Source organism: Cynoglossus semilaevis, chromosome Z (assembly GCF_000523025.1).
Source record: "Cynoglossus semilaevis isolate Cse_v1.0 chromosome Z, Cse_v1.0, whole genome shotgun sequence".
Classification (NCBI taxonomy): Eukaryota; Metazoa; Chordata; class Actinopteri; order Pleuronectiformes; family Cynoglossidae; genus Cynoglossus; species Cynoglossus semilaevis.
In genome coordinates, this window is record NC_024328.1 from 7,799,249 (window position 1) to 7,812,316 (window position 13,068).

Here is a 13,068-nt window from a genome sequence, read left to right on the forward strand (position 1 = left end):
AGGGAAAAACAAAAAAACATATATACATACAATAATGCTTTATACAAGAGCACATATTTCAATATGTGGGTGATTTTTTTTATTTACACTGGTCTATTATATACAATATATATACACTTATTTTTGTTAATATTACACATATTACAAACATATATATATATAATATATTTCTAGATGGAATGAGAAACAGTGAATAAGGTGGTCAGTGAACAAAGGATAGCCTTGGTCAGGGTTTAAATTGTTAACCCTTTATGTATAACACAATAACATAATAAGAGTGGTGGTTAAGGTAGATTTTCCTAAACAAATAATATTTTCTCAAGAGCCAAAGTATCTTCTATAACTGTTTTTATGCAAGTAAAACATAAATAAATCAGACACACTCAAAACATTTTTTCTCAAGGTGAAAATGTATGTTGCTCCAAACTGTAGAGCCAAGGTGATGATGAAAACTGTTGCCATAGTTGGTAGAAGTGTGTTTTACTCACATTATGTAAGTTTTGTTTGTACCTTTCACTTTTAAGAACTCTCTCCAAGTTAAATTCTTGGAGGTACTGGATGAGCGGCCCCAGACAGCAGACAACAGCGCTCTCCAAGGATGCCACGCTCGACAGGGACTGAGAACCTACGGGACCAAAACAGAGTCATGGCTCATGAGAACCGTTGTCAGACTTAAGAGATACTGTACATCAGCGCTGGCGTTGAGGGAGCACATCAGACACTGCAGGTTCTGTGATAAAAGGAGTCTGTGAAGCAAACAAACCTTTCGACTTGTTGCTGTAAAACTCAGTGATCGTGCTCATTGCAGAGGCAAACTCAAACTGATCCGGGTCCCTCTTTTCCACTCGGACTCGGTCGTCGGCATGAGCACTAGAGGGAAACAGCACAACCACCATTGATGACAGTGACTTCTGATGTCTGTGACACTACGTGGGGAGTGGGGGAAGACGGGTGAGGGGGGCTGAAGGAAACACAACTAAAATCTCATTGTTTCTTTTCTAATGAAAAGAATAAGACACATCAGATGTTTCATTCGTCCTGTTGTAAAAGCACGACTCCACGGATACAGAAACACAGGCAGAACTCAGCCACATACACAGTCCCCCTGCATCCCCCCTTCCCGACCCCCCCATCACATCTTCGTATTGTTCTATTCACTCTCTGAGCTTTGCTGCTTTCAAGGACTCGGTTGCCGTGTCTGAACTGTTGCCAGGGCAACCAAGGCAAGCACGTGGCTGCGAACACTGTTCTCAAACATTTCCTGTCTTCCGTATTCCTAAAACACAGACAAACACACAACATTTCAGAGTCATGAGGACACTCACCGTTAAAAGGCCTCACCTGGCCCTTCACCCTGGAGTTAGCATGACAAATAAAGGTCTCACAGAACCTGGTTTCTTTCCATAATCCCTTATTTTGTATTATTATCTGCAGAAAAGGTCTCTCTCTCTCTCTCGCTCTCATTCACTCAGACACACACAGAGGAACATAAAACTGTGATCAATAGACCACATATTGTGGTTGCAGCAAAACCACAGCCATTAATCATTTTAACAGTCAATTTAATCATAATATGAGGATTGCGAGAACATGGATATCTGCAGATATTGATTCTGAGAGAAAGAGAAAAAGAAAGAGAGAGAAAGGGAGGGAGAGAAAGAAAGAGAGAGAGAGGGGGAGAGATAAAGAAAGAGAGGGAGAGGGAGAAAGAGAGAGAGAGAAGAAAGGGGGAGAGAGAAACAAAGAGAGAGAAAGAGAGGGAGAGAGATCAAGAGAGAAAGAGAGGGAGAGAGAGAAAGAGAGAGAGAGAAAGAAAGACAGGGAGAGGGAGAAAGAGATAGATAGAGGGGGGGAGGGGGGGGAGAAAGAGAGAGAGAGAGAAAGCCAGAAAGAGAAAGAGAGAGAAAGCGAGAGATAAAGACAGAAAGAGAGAAAGGGAGAGAGAGAAAGAGAGAAAGAGAGTGAGAGAGATAAAGAGAGTGATAAAGAGAGAGAAAGAGGGAGAGAGACAGAGTGAGAGAGAAAGGGAGAGAGAGAGTGAGAGAGATAGAAAAAAAGAGAGAGAAAGAGAGGGAGAGAAATAAAGAGATAGAGAGAGAAAGACAGTGAGAGAGATAAAGAGAGAAAGAGAGTGAGACAGAGAAAGAGAGTGAGAGAAAGAGAGAGAGAGGGGGGGGGGAGAGGGAGAGAGATAAAGAGAGAGAGAGGGAAAGAAAGAAAGAAAGAGAAAAAAGGGAGAGAGAGAAAGAGAGAAAGAGAGAGAAAGAGATTGAGAGAGATAAAGAGAGAAAAAGATGAGAGACATAAAGAGAGAAAGAGATGAGAGATATAAAGAGAGAAAGAGAGAGAAAGGGAGAGAAAGAAAGAAATAGAGAGAAAGAGAGAAAGAGAGAGATAGAAAGAGAATGAGAGATAAAGAGAAAGAGAGAGAGATACAGAAAGTGGGAGAGATAAAGAGTGAAGAGATAAAGAGAGAAAAGGAGAGAGAAAAAGGGAGAGAGAGAAAGAAAGAGAGAGAGAGAGAGAGAGAGAGAAAGAGAGAGAGAAAGAGAGATAAAGACAGAAAAAGAGAAAGGGAGAGGGAGAAAGAGAGTGAGAGAGATAAGGAGATAGAGTGAGAGAGATAAAGAGAGAGAGAGAGAGAAAGGGAGAGAGAGAAAAAGAGAGCGAGAGGGGGGGGAGAAAGAGAGAGAGAGAGAAAGCCAGAAAGAGAAAGAGAGAGAAAGCGAGAGATAAAGACAGAAAGAGAGAAAGGGAGAGAGAGAAAGAGAGAGATAAAAACAAAAAGAGAGAAAGGGAGAGAGAGAGAGAGAGAGAGATAAAAAGAGAAAGAGGGGACAGAAAGAGAGAAAGGGAGAGAGGGGAAAGAGAGTGAGAGAGAGAAAGATAAAGAGAGTGAAAGAGAGAGAGAGAGGGAGAGAGAGAGAGAAAGTGGTAGTGTTTTCTACAAATCCTGGCTCGAGAATCAAGACAGTGGTTTATGAAGGCTGGTGTCAGGGTTTACAAGCCTTAGTTCAACAGTTGTATCATGGTATATAAAACCTAGAGATAACTTTGAGTTGGATATACTGCGTATCCAACCTTAACTATATACTTTGGCGCACTGGAAAAGGTTTGAGATCCTGAAAATATCGATAATTAAATCTTATAATGAAGGCAAGAATGTCAGCAAATCAAAGTGTCATCAGGTTGTTAGAGAAGACCTCCATGGTTACACATGGTTGAAATAACCCATTTCAACCCATTCAAATTCAGTCTACAGTTATAACAAGAATAGCTTTGCAGAAGTGTGTGCGCCTTTCTTACAGTGGTGAGGCCAAAGGTCATGGCAGGAGATGAAACAGAGATAAGAAACTGATCACATGGCTGCAGGGTGGACACAAACCTCATTACAGTTACAAACATTACAGTTCCCTGTTTCTACTCTATGGGTGAACCTTAAGACATTGACCTAAAAATCTATGTATACATTAGTGAGGAGGTGTTTTCTGAATTGCCATTATCCTCTTCTCTGCTCTGCTCCACTCATGACACTGGGGTGTGAATATGCTCCACATCTCTCAGGGACTCATTACCTGCTGCCCTACCAACACACAGTCCAACCCATTGCCTTGGGTCGTTCCCACGAGGCGAGAAACAGCAGGTGTTCACACATGCTAAATATATTCACCAGCACATCATTTAAAAATTCAAATTCACACAGCCACAGTATTTGAAAAAGTCAAAGCTTTGAACCAGAACATCTGTAGTTTTGAATCACTCCTCTCTTCCGTGCGTATTTCTTCTGCTTGCGATGAGTCACAACCGAGAACAGAAACTTCACACCTCGTAAATAGTCTAGGAAGGACGCCACACTAGTGAAACCAGCTTTGCTCCTACAAGTATTGTGTCTGTCTGTCTTTGTCTTATAGAGCTGACATTTGAGGAGATTCTAGTGTCTGATAGTCACACCGCTAACCGGCAAAACTCTTCCTCCTCTGTAATCGTGCTGGCCTTTGAATTAATCTCTGTCCACTGTAATTACAGAACACAAAAACAGAGGACAAGGAAGCTGAGGGAGCAACGAGGACAACAACAGACAGAGAGAAAAGAAAGAAAATGTCTCTTTAAATCACAAAAAAAGACAACTGTGTGCGGTCTAGGAGGTGAAAGCAACAGGAAGCCTTTCCATTTATCCAGCCATCACTTTCTAATCTAATCCAATCGGATCCCTCCCACTCTCTCATTTTATTTTCACTGCATAATGCAATCACAGGGCAGCCTCCAGAGGAACTCGTTCCCTATGGAGGGACCATGCTGGGTGCAGACCGCCGTCACTGACTGGCACGGCGGAAAGCAACAGGTGTCTACAACAGCAGCCCAGCATGGAGGCCGGCTGGTCACACTTAGTACACACTCGCACACTTCAGATGGACATTTATTTAGAGAATAGTAGTAAAAATAAGTGCAGAATCACTGTGAGGACTATTTAACATTATACATTTAATTATGTAATATAACACAAATACTTTAATTGTTGTAATTTTTCTGTAAACCTAATTTATCATTAACTAAGGAAGTACAATTACAAATTAATTAAATTTCTCAATAATGGCTCAAAAATTTAAAATAAAATTTAAAATTGTCCTTCATTTGCATTTGCCTACTTCCCCATATTTTTGTGCACTCTTAAGGGGGCCACCCCCTCCACTTTGGCAACCACTAACATAGTGGAAGAAGATCACTATGCTTTGGTTTTCTCCAGGTGTACTCTGGGGTGTTCCTGTTTTCTTCATTCACAGTACCATACATGCAGACTGTTGGTATGGTTAATTGGGCACCACTGACTATCCATATGCATGAATGTGTGTGTGTGTGTTAGTTGGATGTCTCTCTAGGCAGCCCGGCAATGACTTGAGAACGAGCCAGGGTGTGCCCACCTTCACCCACTGACTGCTGGCATTGGCTCATAATTTCAACAGAAAAACATACATTTACCAATTCACTAGTTCAATACAGCTGATGAACTTTGACATGAATGTCAAGGCCTGTTGGGCCAACTCACCTATAACCTTTCCATAATTGCATTGATTTTCTTCTCTAGCCTGGGTCTCGACATCCTCTCACAGAGCACTGTTTACCTTGCAATGACCTTAACACGATCACTTCAAAACACCAAAACAAAACATCCGCTCCAGTGCCACGGCAAATGCTGTCCAGAAATAAATTGGTTTTTACTGCCCCTTAGTGGCTTCTTGGCAAATTACCTGTCATTGCTGATGCTGTGTAGAAATCTGTGTGTTTCTTCTGAGAGGTTAGAAGGAACCAGGATCTCCACCGGGTTGATTTTCAGGACCCGGGCTTCCAGTTCGGAGCGAGAGTGACCGTCCACGAAACTGTCCACCAACACATCGCCTGTGCTGGGCTGAACTGCCTAAATAAACAAACACAAGCAAGAGGATCACTGACCAGTATTCTTCTATCCCAAGGGTTCCCAAAAGGTAGATGGGGATCTACCAGTAGAAGGGAGTGCTGGTAGATCTGGACAATTACATTAAAAAAAACAAAAAAAATAAATAAAAAAGATAGATTTAATTCTAAGTGGCGCTTTGGCCCAGAGGCAATGTCTCTGTCATTGGGTTGGTCAAGATCGAATCCTGGTTAGGGCGGTTGGTACCTTCCAGTGGACTCACCACCTGCAGGAAGGTTCAGGGGGGTTGGTACGGTGCAGTGTGATTTAGGTGGCTTCTGCTGCCCCCACAACCCGGTAACGGATAAGCGAGTGAAAATGGATGGATGGATGGATTTAATTCTATTTTAAGATGCTAATCACTAGGGCTAAAGTAAGGACCATAGAAGTATTGAGTCAGACGATATTGTGCCATAGAACTACAGCCATTTAATCAAAGTAGTAAATATATATTTATAGTTTTAAATGTAGGTAGATCACTCTACCCCGGTCATTTGAAAATAGCTCCCAAGCCAAAAAAGTGTGGACACCCCTGTTCTATCCTAAGTTAAAGGAACAGCAGAGGTGACAGAACAGCAGGAGCTAATAGGAACTGGAATGACCTGCTGCATTAAAAAAAAACCTCTGCAGGAACACATTATGTCTAATTGTCTAAATGTAATGTTCCTCTAAAACTCACCACCAGTCCCACACTCAGCTCCTTCTTCAGTTTATTCCACTTTTCACTGATACACAGTAAAAAGCTGTCTGGAGAGTCTGTCACCACATCATCAGTAGTTCCTTCATTCCCATCTACCAGTCTGCAGACTGGGTTTACATCTAAAAACAACACAAGTCATAGTTCATGGACACATGTGATGACACAAGGTGAGATATATGTACTGTAATGTGTTTAAAATAAAATGTGAGATACCTTCTCCCACCAGAGTGGACTTGGTGTACAGACCAGTCAGCTTCCGACTAAACAGCGTGTTTTTCCCAGCGCCTGAAGCTTTGATTGCAGATGTCTCTGTCTGCTTTACAACGCCGACCTAGAAAAAGGGAGACAATACCATGCCAACCATAACATTCTCATTATTATTTCATATAAAACCTAAGAGTATAAATATGACTGTTAAAGCTATGGTGACCTTCCTTCGGTTTATCTGTCTAGCTCTGTGTGACATACTCAGGTGTGACGTATATATTTTAAAGATTTATTATTTCACTTCATCATATTGTTTGTTATTTTCACACTGACAGCCGCTATAGGGCACTCCAGCTGCCTGGTGCCACATACCCTGCAGCAACTTATATATGTTTTTCCTTCTTCATTATGCTTTTTTTAGCTGTTGCAACTTATACTCCAGAGTGACTTATTCACACATTCTGTGTTTATAATTCTATTACAGATATATAAGACATCAAGTCTATACAAACACTCTGTGATATTCATTCAGTGTCCTACCTTGTGTCCATGGGACACCAAGCGTCTGAGATGAACAAACAGTCTGTGTGTGGGGATGCTGCATGTCATGAAGTTATGATCCTGGTGACATGTGATATTGAGCTCCTTTGCAGCGATCTGTTCTCACAAAAATGACAGGTTGGGTCATTGCTTACATTACACTACTTACTTAAGCTTTTATAAGCAGTTAAAACATGAGCTTGTCTTCACGAGTGGACAGCTCCAGCTTTTTCAGTTACCGTAGTCAATTTGTGCATAGTATGAAAGAAATAACTGAAAATATTTATTAATTGGCTCAAAGCTTTACACGTCATTACATCGTGTTTGCCATCCTTCTGATGAGTAGTTTGTTACAGTGGGCTACAACAAGAGAAGATCAGTACCAATAATGGAGATTAAAAAATAGAAAAAAGAGAATAACTCTTTTTTTTTAAATGTCAAAGGCTAATACAAAACAGAAATGTTAAAAGATACTTTAGGATGCATGTCAACGCAGCTAAAGACTACATGAAAATTGAAAAGGGCCCAACTTCTACATCATACACCCTGGTCTAATCACTACAAGTAGTACTGTAGTTATAAATATACATGAATAAATAACTACGTTATCTATTAGTAGAACCTAATCACAGTAAGCAAATAATATTAATAAAAAATAATTTGTAATATGTGGGTACATGCATAATACCCTTTGCTCTCACCTCTGCATCTTCCCCAAAGAACCTGTACTTGTAACCACACTCCACAGCCAACAGGGCATCTTTGTGTTGCTTTTTCAGCTCCATGACCTGCTGCTCCAGGGGGGTGTATGTGCTTTTAGAGCCCCTGGAGGAGACACCTGGAGGCAACTCATATGAAGCTCTTGTTTCTGAAGTATTTTCTTTCTCTACTCCTGTGTCTGATTTTGCAAACTGAGAAAAGAGGAAAACCTGCAGAAAAAGAAAAAAAAAAAACGTCTCTATGTCCATCCTTTCCAAAGAGAAGAGTTCAAACAAGGTCCATGGCAGCTCCAAGGCAGCTCCAAGGCAGCTTCAAGGCAGCTTCAAGGCAGCTTCAAGGCATCTTCAAGGCAGCATAATTGTAATTCTACATTTGTGAATGGTCAACGTGTAGTTTCATTACCTGTTTCTTAACAGTGAGTTCAGAATTTTCCTCTCCTTCCTTATTTCCATCCTCCTCTTCATCTTCACGCTTTTCCTCTGACTTTTTCAAATCCTGAAGTTGTTGATCCAACTCATTTACAGTAGGCCGAGCGCTGTTACTTCTGTTACAGATGTTACTACTCGAACCATCAGTCTCCTCTTCCACCATTTGAGCGTCGCCATGTTTGGCCAAGGGCTCAGCGCTGCAAGTGAAGCCCTTTAACCTCTCCAAGGTGGAGGAGCAGACGCCACGTATTTTTTGGCTCAATGTGAGTGTAGTCTCTGAAGATAGAAACCAAAATTAGGAGTGGAGAAATGGACATTTACATTTAACTGCTAAGTGTTAGTATAAAGTTTTCATTTTTTATATTAAAAACTTCTAATTTATGTGGCAAAAACAGAGGAAAGTGTCTTCCGTTTATAATAATAATAATAAGAAGAAGAAACTCACATGCATTTGGATTAAATCAGAATAGTTACACCGAACCTTCCTTCACAATAATCCCAAATACATTTTTTTTATTTGTAAGTCCGTGCATTAACTTTAATTTATCTGAAATTCATTAGCTGAACCTTATCTTGCAATGCATACTTTCATTCTAACTTATCAGGAGTCTGAGAAACAAGGCTAAATTAACATTAACATTAAGACGAAGCCTTAGTCCACGTCAAGACGTGTTAAAAAAAAGTTAAAATGTCACATATAGCGCAGAAATACCAGACATGTGACGCAGACAGACATTTTCTTACCTTTAATGTCTTGACAGGTTCTTGGCTCACTTATTAAATCTTTGTCCTGCTGCTGGTCTGGTGGAGAACGCCTTGCTCGTTTCTTCGGTCGCCCCTGATCTTCATCAGGATTATGTTTCTGCTGCAGGAGGAGGTTTAGTACTCATTATGTGCAAGTACATAGATATGTTTATATGAGCATGTAGGTGGATGTGTTCGTGTGTGCACTTGAAAGTATCCCAACAACTAACCTTGCTCCTCGGCAGCTGTAGTTGAGCAGCCTTCTTGTTAATTCCATTTAGACTGGTAAAGTACTCGCTGACGGAGGTCTGCCGGCTGCAGCTCTTCTTTAATGACTTCGGCATGTTAGCTTTAAAAATATGTCACTTGGCTGAACGGGCTTCGGGTGGTTTTATTGCTGGACTTCAGCTGCAGGCTGGTTGTTTAAAAAACAATATATGCGCGCAGTGAGCACGCCGGCGCGTAAATAACGAAATAGTTTCCGGTTCAACGCTGTGAAAATAAAATAAAATGAACCCCACCGGTCACTGTAATACCATGACAAAAATGTTACACTGTATACTGTAAATAAATACATAAGTATATAAGTAATGTGTGTTAAGGGTTGCTGTTGCAGTTTTATGTTTTACGACGCCAAACCAAACCCGGAAGTCGACCAAGTAAATCGCTCGGTAGTAATACTTCAACGTTGAAAAATCAGGATAGTTTTCAGCGTGTTACAATGCAAGTAAATATTTTCGTTGCTAATCTAATATAATTTAATAACTCTACAAGTTATAATCTAATAACTTGTATCAGGTCTTCTCTAAAAGTGTGCCATGTCAATTTGGTGAACGACCATTAAATTGACAGAAAAAGAGACACTAAAAAGACGGCAGTTGCGATCACACGAGCGATTACCGTATGGATTTGACCTTCCAACTGGCAGAAATGAAATAGCCACTTAATTCCCAGAACACTGTTTCCCAAAAGCGTTATCGTGTATATATCGAGAATAACATAAATTGTTCTAAATGTGTTAGTAAGGTGAAGATTCTGTAGTTAAAAAGAAAATCTGTCAGGTGTATGTTTTATGTGGTATAATATTTTGATATGCTACAGTTCCTCGTTAGTATAGTGGTGAGTATCCCCGCCTGTCACGCGGGAGACCGGGGTTCAATTCCCCGACGGGGAGGTGTATTTTCTTTAATTGACCTTTGGGATCAATGAAGTATCTATTTACATGATATCCAGAATACTATGTATTATTAGAACAAGAACTGTTACTACAATTTTTTTAAATAACAATACACTGCTAACAATACCTCATACACTTAATACCAAATTATGTCAAACTTAATACAGTCCCCCTTCAAGGGCCGGTTCTAAATGGAAGACTGTATAGATCAGGGGTCCCCAACCCCCGGTCCACAGACCAGTACCAGTCAATAGGTAATTTGGTACCGGGCGACAGTGGGACACAGTGAAAAAATTTACTTAATTTTTTCTAATTTACTTCATTTAAAGAAAATCTAGTCATATACATTTACTTTTTTTATTTAAGGATAATCTGACAATATTTTAAAATAAAAGTCATTCAGACTCTGATAGAATAGAGTCTAAAAGTCCTTCAATGCACAGCACCCTGGTACATGTCTCTAGTAACGGGTGGTACTGGCTGACCAGTCCTTGGAACTAAAAAACTACTCCATAACAGACTAAAACAAGTTTCTGCAATTGATTATTATTTATTCAAACTATTTCTTTACTTATTCGTAGGTTAAGAAACACTGTTGCATGGACTTTACTAAATGCTTTTTAAGCTCCCGCGGGCCACACAAAATGACTTGGCGGGCCGCATTTGGCCCTTGGGCCTTGAGTTTGACATGTATGCCGCAGGGTTGCCCAAACTGTTCCATGAAAGGCCGCTGTGACTGCAGGTTTTTGTTCCAACCAAGCAGTAGCACACATAAGTTGACAGGTTTAATCAACTGGTCTCAGTCTTCAGACAGCTGATTGGTCAAACTATGTGCTCTTAGTTGGTTGGAACAAAAACCTGCAGCCACACGGCCCCTGCGGGGATGTATTTTCTTTAAAGTTATAAAGCAGGTTGTCAGTTGTAGTTAGAGCCAATCATCATCTATAAACTGTCAAAGCAGAGTCTGAAAATAATCTGTACTTACATTCTATAATTATACTGTATGTACAGTAGTATATGCATACGTAAAAAAAATGCAAACGCCAAACACAAATGTCATTGTTGTCAGGATTTCAACAACTGACTGAAAATAAAAGTATAGTTGTCGGGTTGTTGCATGAAGCATGAATATTTTTAACCCAAGTATTTGGGAAAATATTGAGCTCAACTACGCAGTGGATCATCCTGTCACATATGCAATCTTTGGCAGAGACTGCTCGCCGGTGAGAGCAGTGGGCGTGTTCAGATCACTTTCTGACCAATTTCCAGGAAGTATGTATTTTGGGGTTTTTCTTTTTTTTGTCTTTTTTTGACATGGAGAGAAAAGTTGTTGTCATCCGAGCGTCTTTGCTTTGATAAGAAACGGGTCAGTTGCAGACTTGTTTCACTGGCTGCAATGGTGGACTATATGGATAGGTCCACGAAGATCAACTTGTTGAAGGAGGGAGTGGTGAAGAAACTATGTGAGGTGTTGGACAAATCCACCGACAGAGGATGGCGAAAGCTGGGAGAGATTGTGGGCAAAGAGAAACGCCTTAAAGTCAGGTGGGTTTAAAAGTGATCTGAAATGAAAAAAAAAAAAAAAAAAATGAAATCACTGTGATGTGACAGTGAAATCACCGTGACTCCAGATGTAACGAACTACTCGTCAGAAATAAATTAGTATATCGGAGGTTTTACTATGTGCGTAAAGTTTTTCGTGATTCGACGTATTATGTTGTTTTGGAGATAAATAGAAAACTAGCAAATGACTTCAAGAGGATAATTATATTAGCCAATGTGACGTCAGCAAATATGCAAGTAAACATAAAAAAGTTATGTATATATTTACAATTTAACCTATAGTTTTTTTCTTTAAACGTGCTAAATGTTAGATGAGTCAGAAAGTTGTACGTAAATGTGTTCTAAAATCTCAGCTTTTTAAGTTTCTGTGTAAATCAGTACGACCTTTATTTGTTGTAAACCTTGATAAAGAATCAGCTTCTGATCTATGTTCCTCGTGTTTTTACAGCTCTGACGACATAGAGATATGCTCTCTGAAGGTATTGGAGCTGGAGGGCAGCCCAAGTCGCATGCTGCTAAGGCTGATGGGAGAGCGAGGCTGCACCCTGGGTCACCTGATGGATTACCTCCAAACTCTGGCCAACCCTGACGCTGTGCAGTGCCTGAAACCATCACGTACAGTGAAACATTATTCTTTGTTTCTTTAGCATAACCTGTTCAATATGTGGATTAAGGTTATGATAAGTAGTATATGTATATGTACTTTGCTCATGACTTTATAACCATGGGTAATGATTTGGCTGTGACAGCATTGAAAAAGTGTGAATCACTACAAAATATTCTTAATGTTCAGCCCTGCAGATTGTCATCCAGCCACAATCTCTGGCTCTGATATCTGGACACAATCTGCGGCTCAGCTGCCACGCTGTTGGGAAATCTCCAGTACAGTACCAGTGGTTCAAGGGTAAAGAAGAGGTGAGGTGTCACTTTGAAACACGTTATAAAGGCAAAGCCTACTCTGAACATTGGCCAAATATCTCCAAGATGCTAGCATAGTGCACATCTTTATGAAAATAAGAATATGTTGCCAATATGTTTTTATATTTTCTGTGCAGTTTGATATTTATTTATTTATTTTGATCATTATTAGGACTTTGGGGCAGTAAACCATAATTTGATGGCTAGAGTGCAGCTGTCTAGATTCCCCATCCTTTACAGCTTGCGTAAAGAAACTAAGAGTAACATTTATGTCTTTTATAATTATAAAAATATAAATTGGGGTCAAGACGCAGGGGGAAATGAGCAGATAGACCTGAACAACTCAGGAGAGGACCTGTGTCCTGTTTGATTTCAAACAATCAAATGTGGACATTAAGAAACGCTGCAGTGGCAAATTGTGCATTTTGGACAACAGACAAACAGAATGAGATCAGAAAAATAAACAGCAGGTTGGTAAAAATGTAAAAAAAAATTATATACAAACAAATATATACAATTAGCAAAAACACTAAAAATAAAAGTTAAAATTAAAAGAGTCAGTTGTTGCACTAATAATAACCACAGCTGAGTTCTGATATCTATAAAAAAATTATATATATAT

At 40.0% G+C, this 13,068-nt stretch overlaps 2 protein-coding genes and 1 non-coding gene across 11 annotated transcripts in view; 2 read left to right on the forward strand and 1 right to left on the reverse strand.

Moving 5' to 3' along the window:
* The window catches only part of msh3 (mutS homolog 3 (E. coli)), a 35,828-nt gene extending 26,057 nt beyond the window's left edge, over positions 1–9,771 (reverse strand). Inside the window, exons 1-10 of one of the 3 annotated variants that reach the window (XM_017042913.2) lie at positions 9,019–9,740; positions 8,789–8,906; positions 8,019–8,320; positions 7,598–7,825; positions 6,897–7,013; positions 6,363–6,480; positions 6,129–6,268; positions 5,247–5,413; positions 764–870; positions 511–625 (exon numbers count right to left, since the gene is read on the reverse strand). In XM_017042913.2, the coding sequence (XP_016898402.1) occupies positions 511–625; positions 764–870; positions 5,247–5,413; positions 6,129–6,268; positions 6,363–6,480; positions 6,897–7,013; positions 7,598–7,825; positions 8,019–8,320; positions 8,789–8,906; positions 9,019–9,132 (1,526 nt within the window). In that variant the 5' untranslated portion in view covers positions 9,133–9,740. Of the gene's footprint in view, positions 1–510; positions 626–763; positions 871–5,246; positions 5,414–6,128; positions 6,269–6,362; positions 6,481–6,896; positions 7,014–7,597; positions 7,826–8,018; positions 8,321–8,788; positions 8,910–9,018 lie in introns of all 3 variants that reach the window. The other 2 variants (XM_008335957.3, XM_025053243.1) reach the window with 2 other exon arrangements.
* A 119-nt stretch (positions 9,772–9,890) lies between these two features.
* On the forward strand, positions 9,891–9,962 carry trnad-guc (transfer RNA aspartic acid (anticodon GUC)). Its single transcript has one exon. It is a non-coding gene; the product is annotated as a tRNA-Asp (tRNA).
* A 1,230-nt stretch (positions 9,963–11,192) lies between these two features.
* malt1 (MALT paracaspase 1) overlaps positions 11,193–13,068 on the forward strand; it is an 8,428-nt gene continuing 6,552 nt past the window's right edge. For 3 of the 7 annotated variants that reach the window (XM_008335952.3, XM_008335953.3, XM_025053299.1), the window contains exons 1-3: positions 11,193–11,510; positions 11,977–12,143; positions 12,322–12,443. In XM_008335952.3, coding sequence (XP_008334174.1) covers positions 11,362–11,510; positions 11,977–12,143; positions 12,322–12,443 — 438 coding nt within the window. In that variant the 5' untranslated portion in view covers positions 11,193–11,361. The remainder of the gene's footprint in view (positions 11,511–11,976; positions 12,144–12,321; positions 12,444–13,068) is intronic. The other 4 variants (XM_008335954.3, XM_008335955.3, XM_025053300.1 and 1 more) reach the window with 2 other exon arrangements.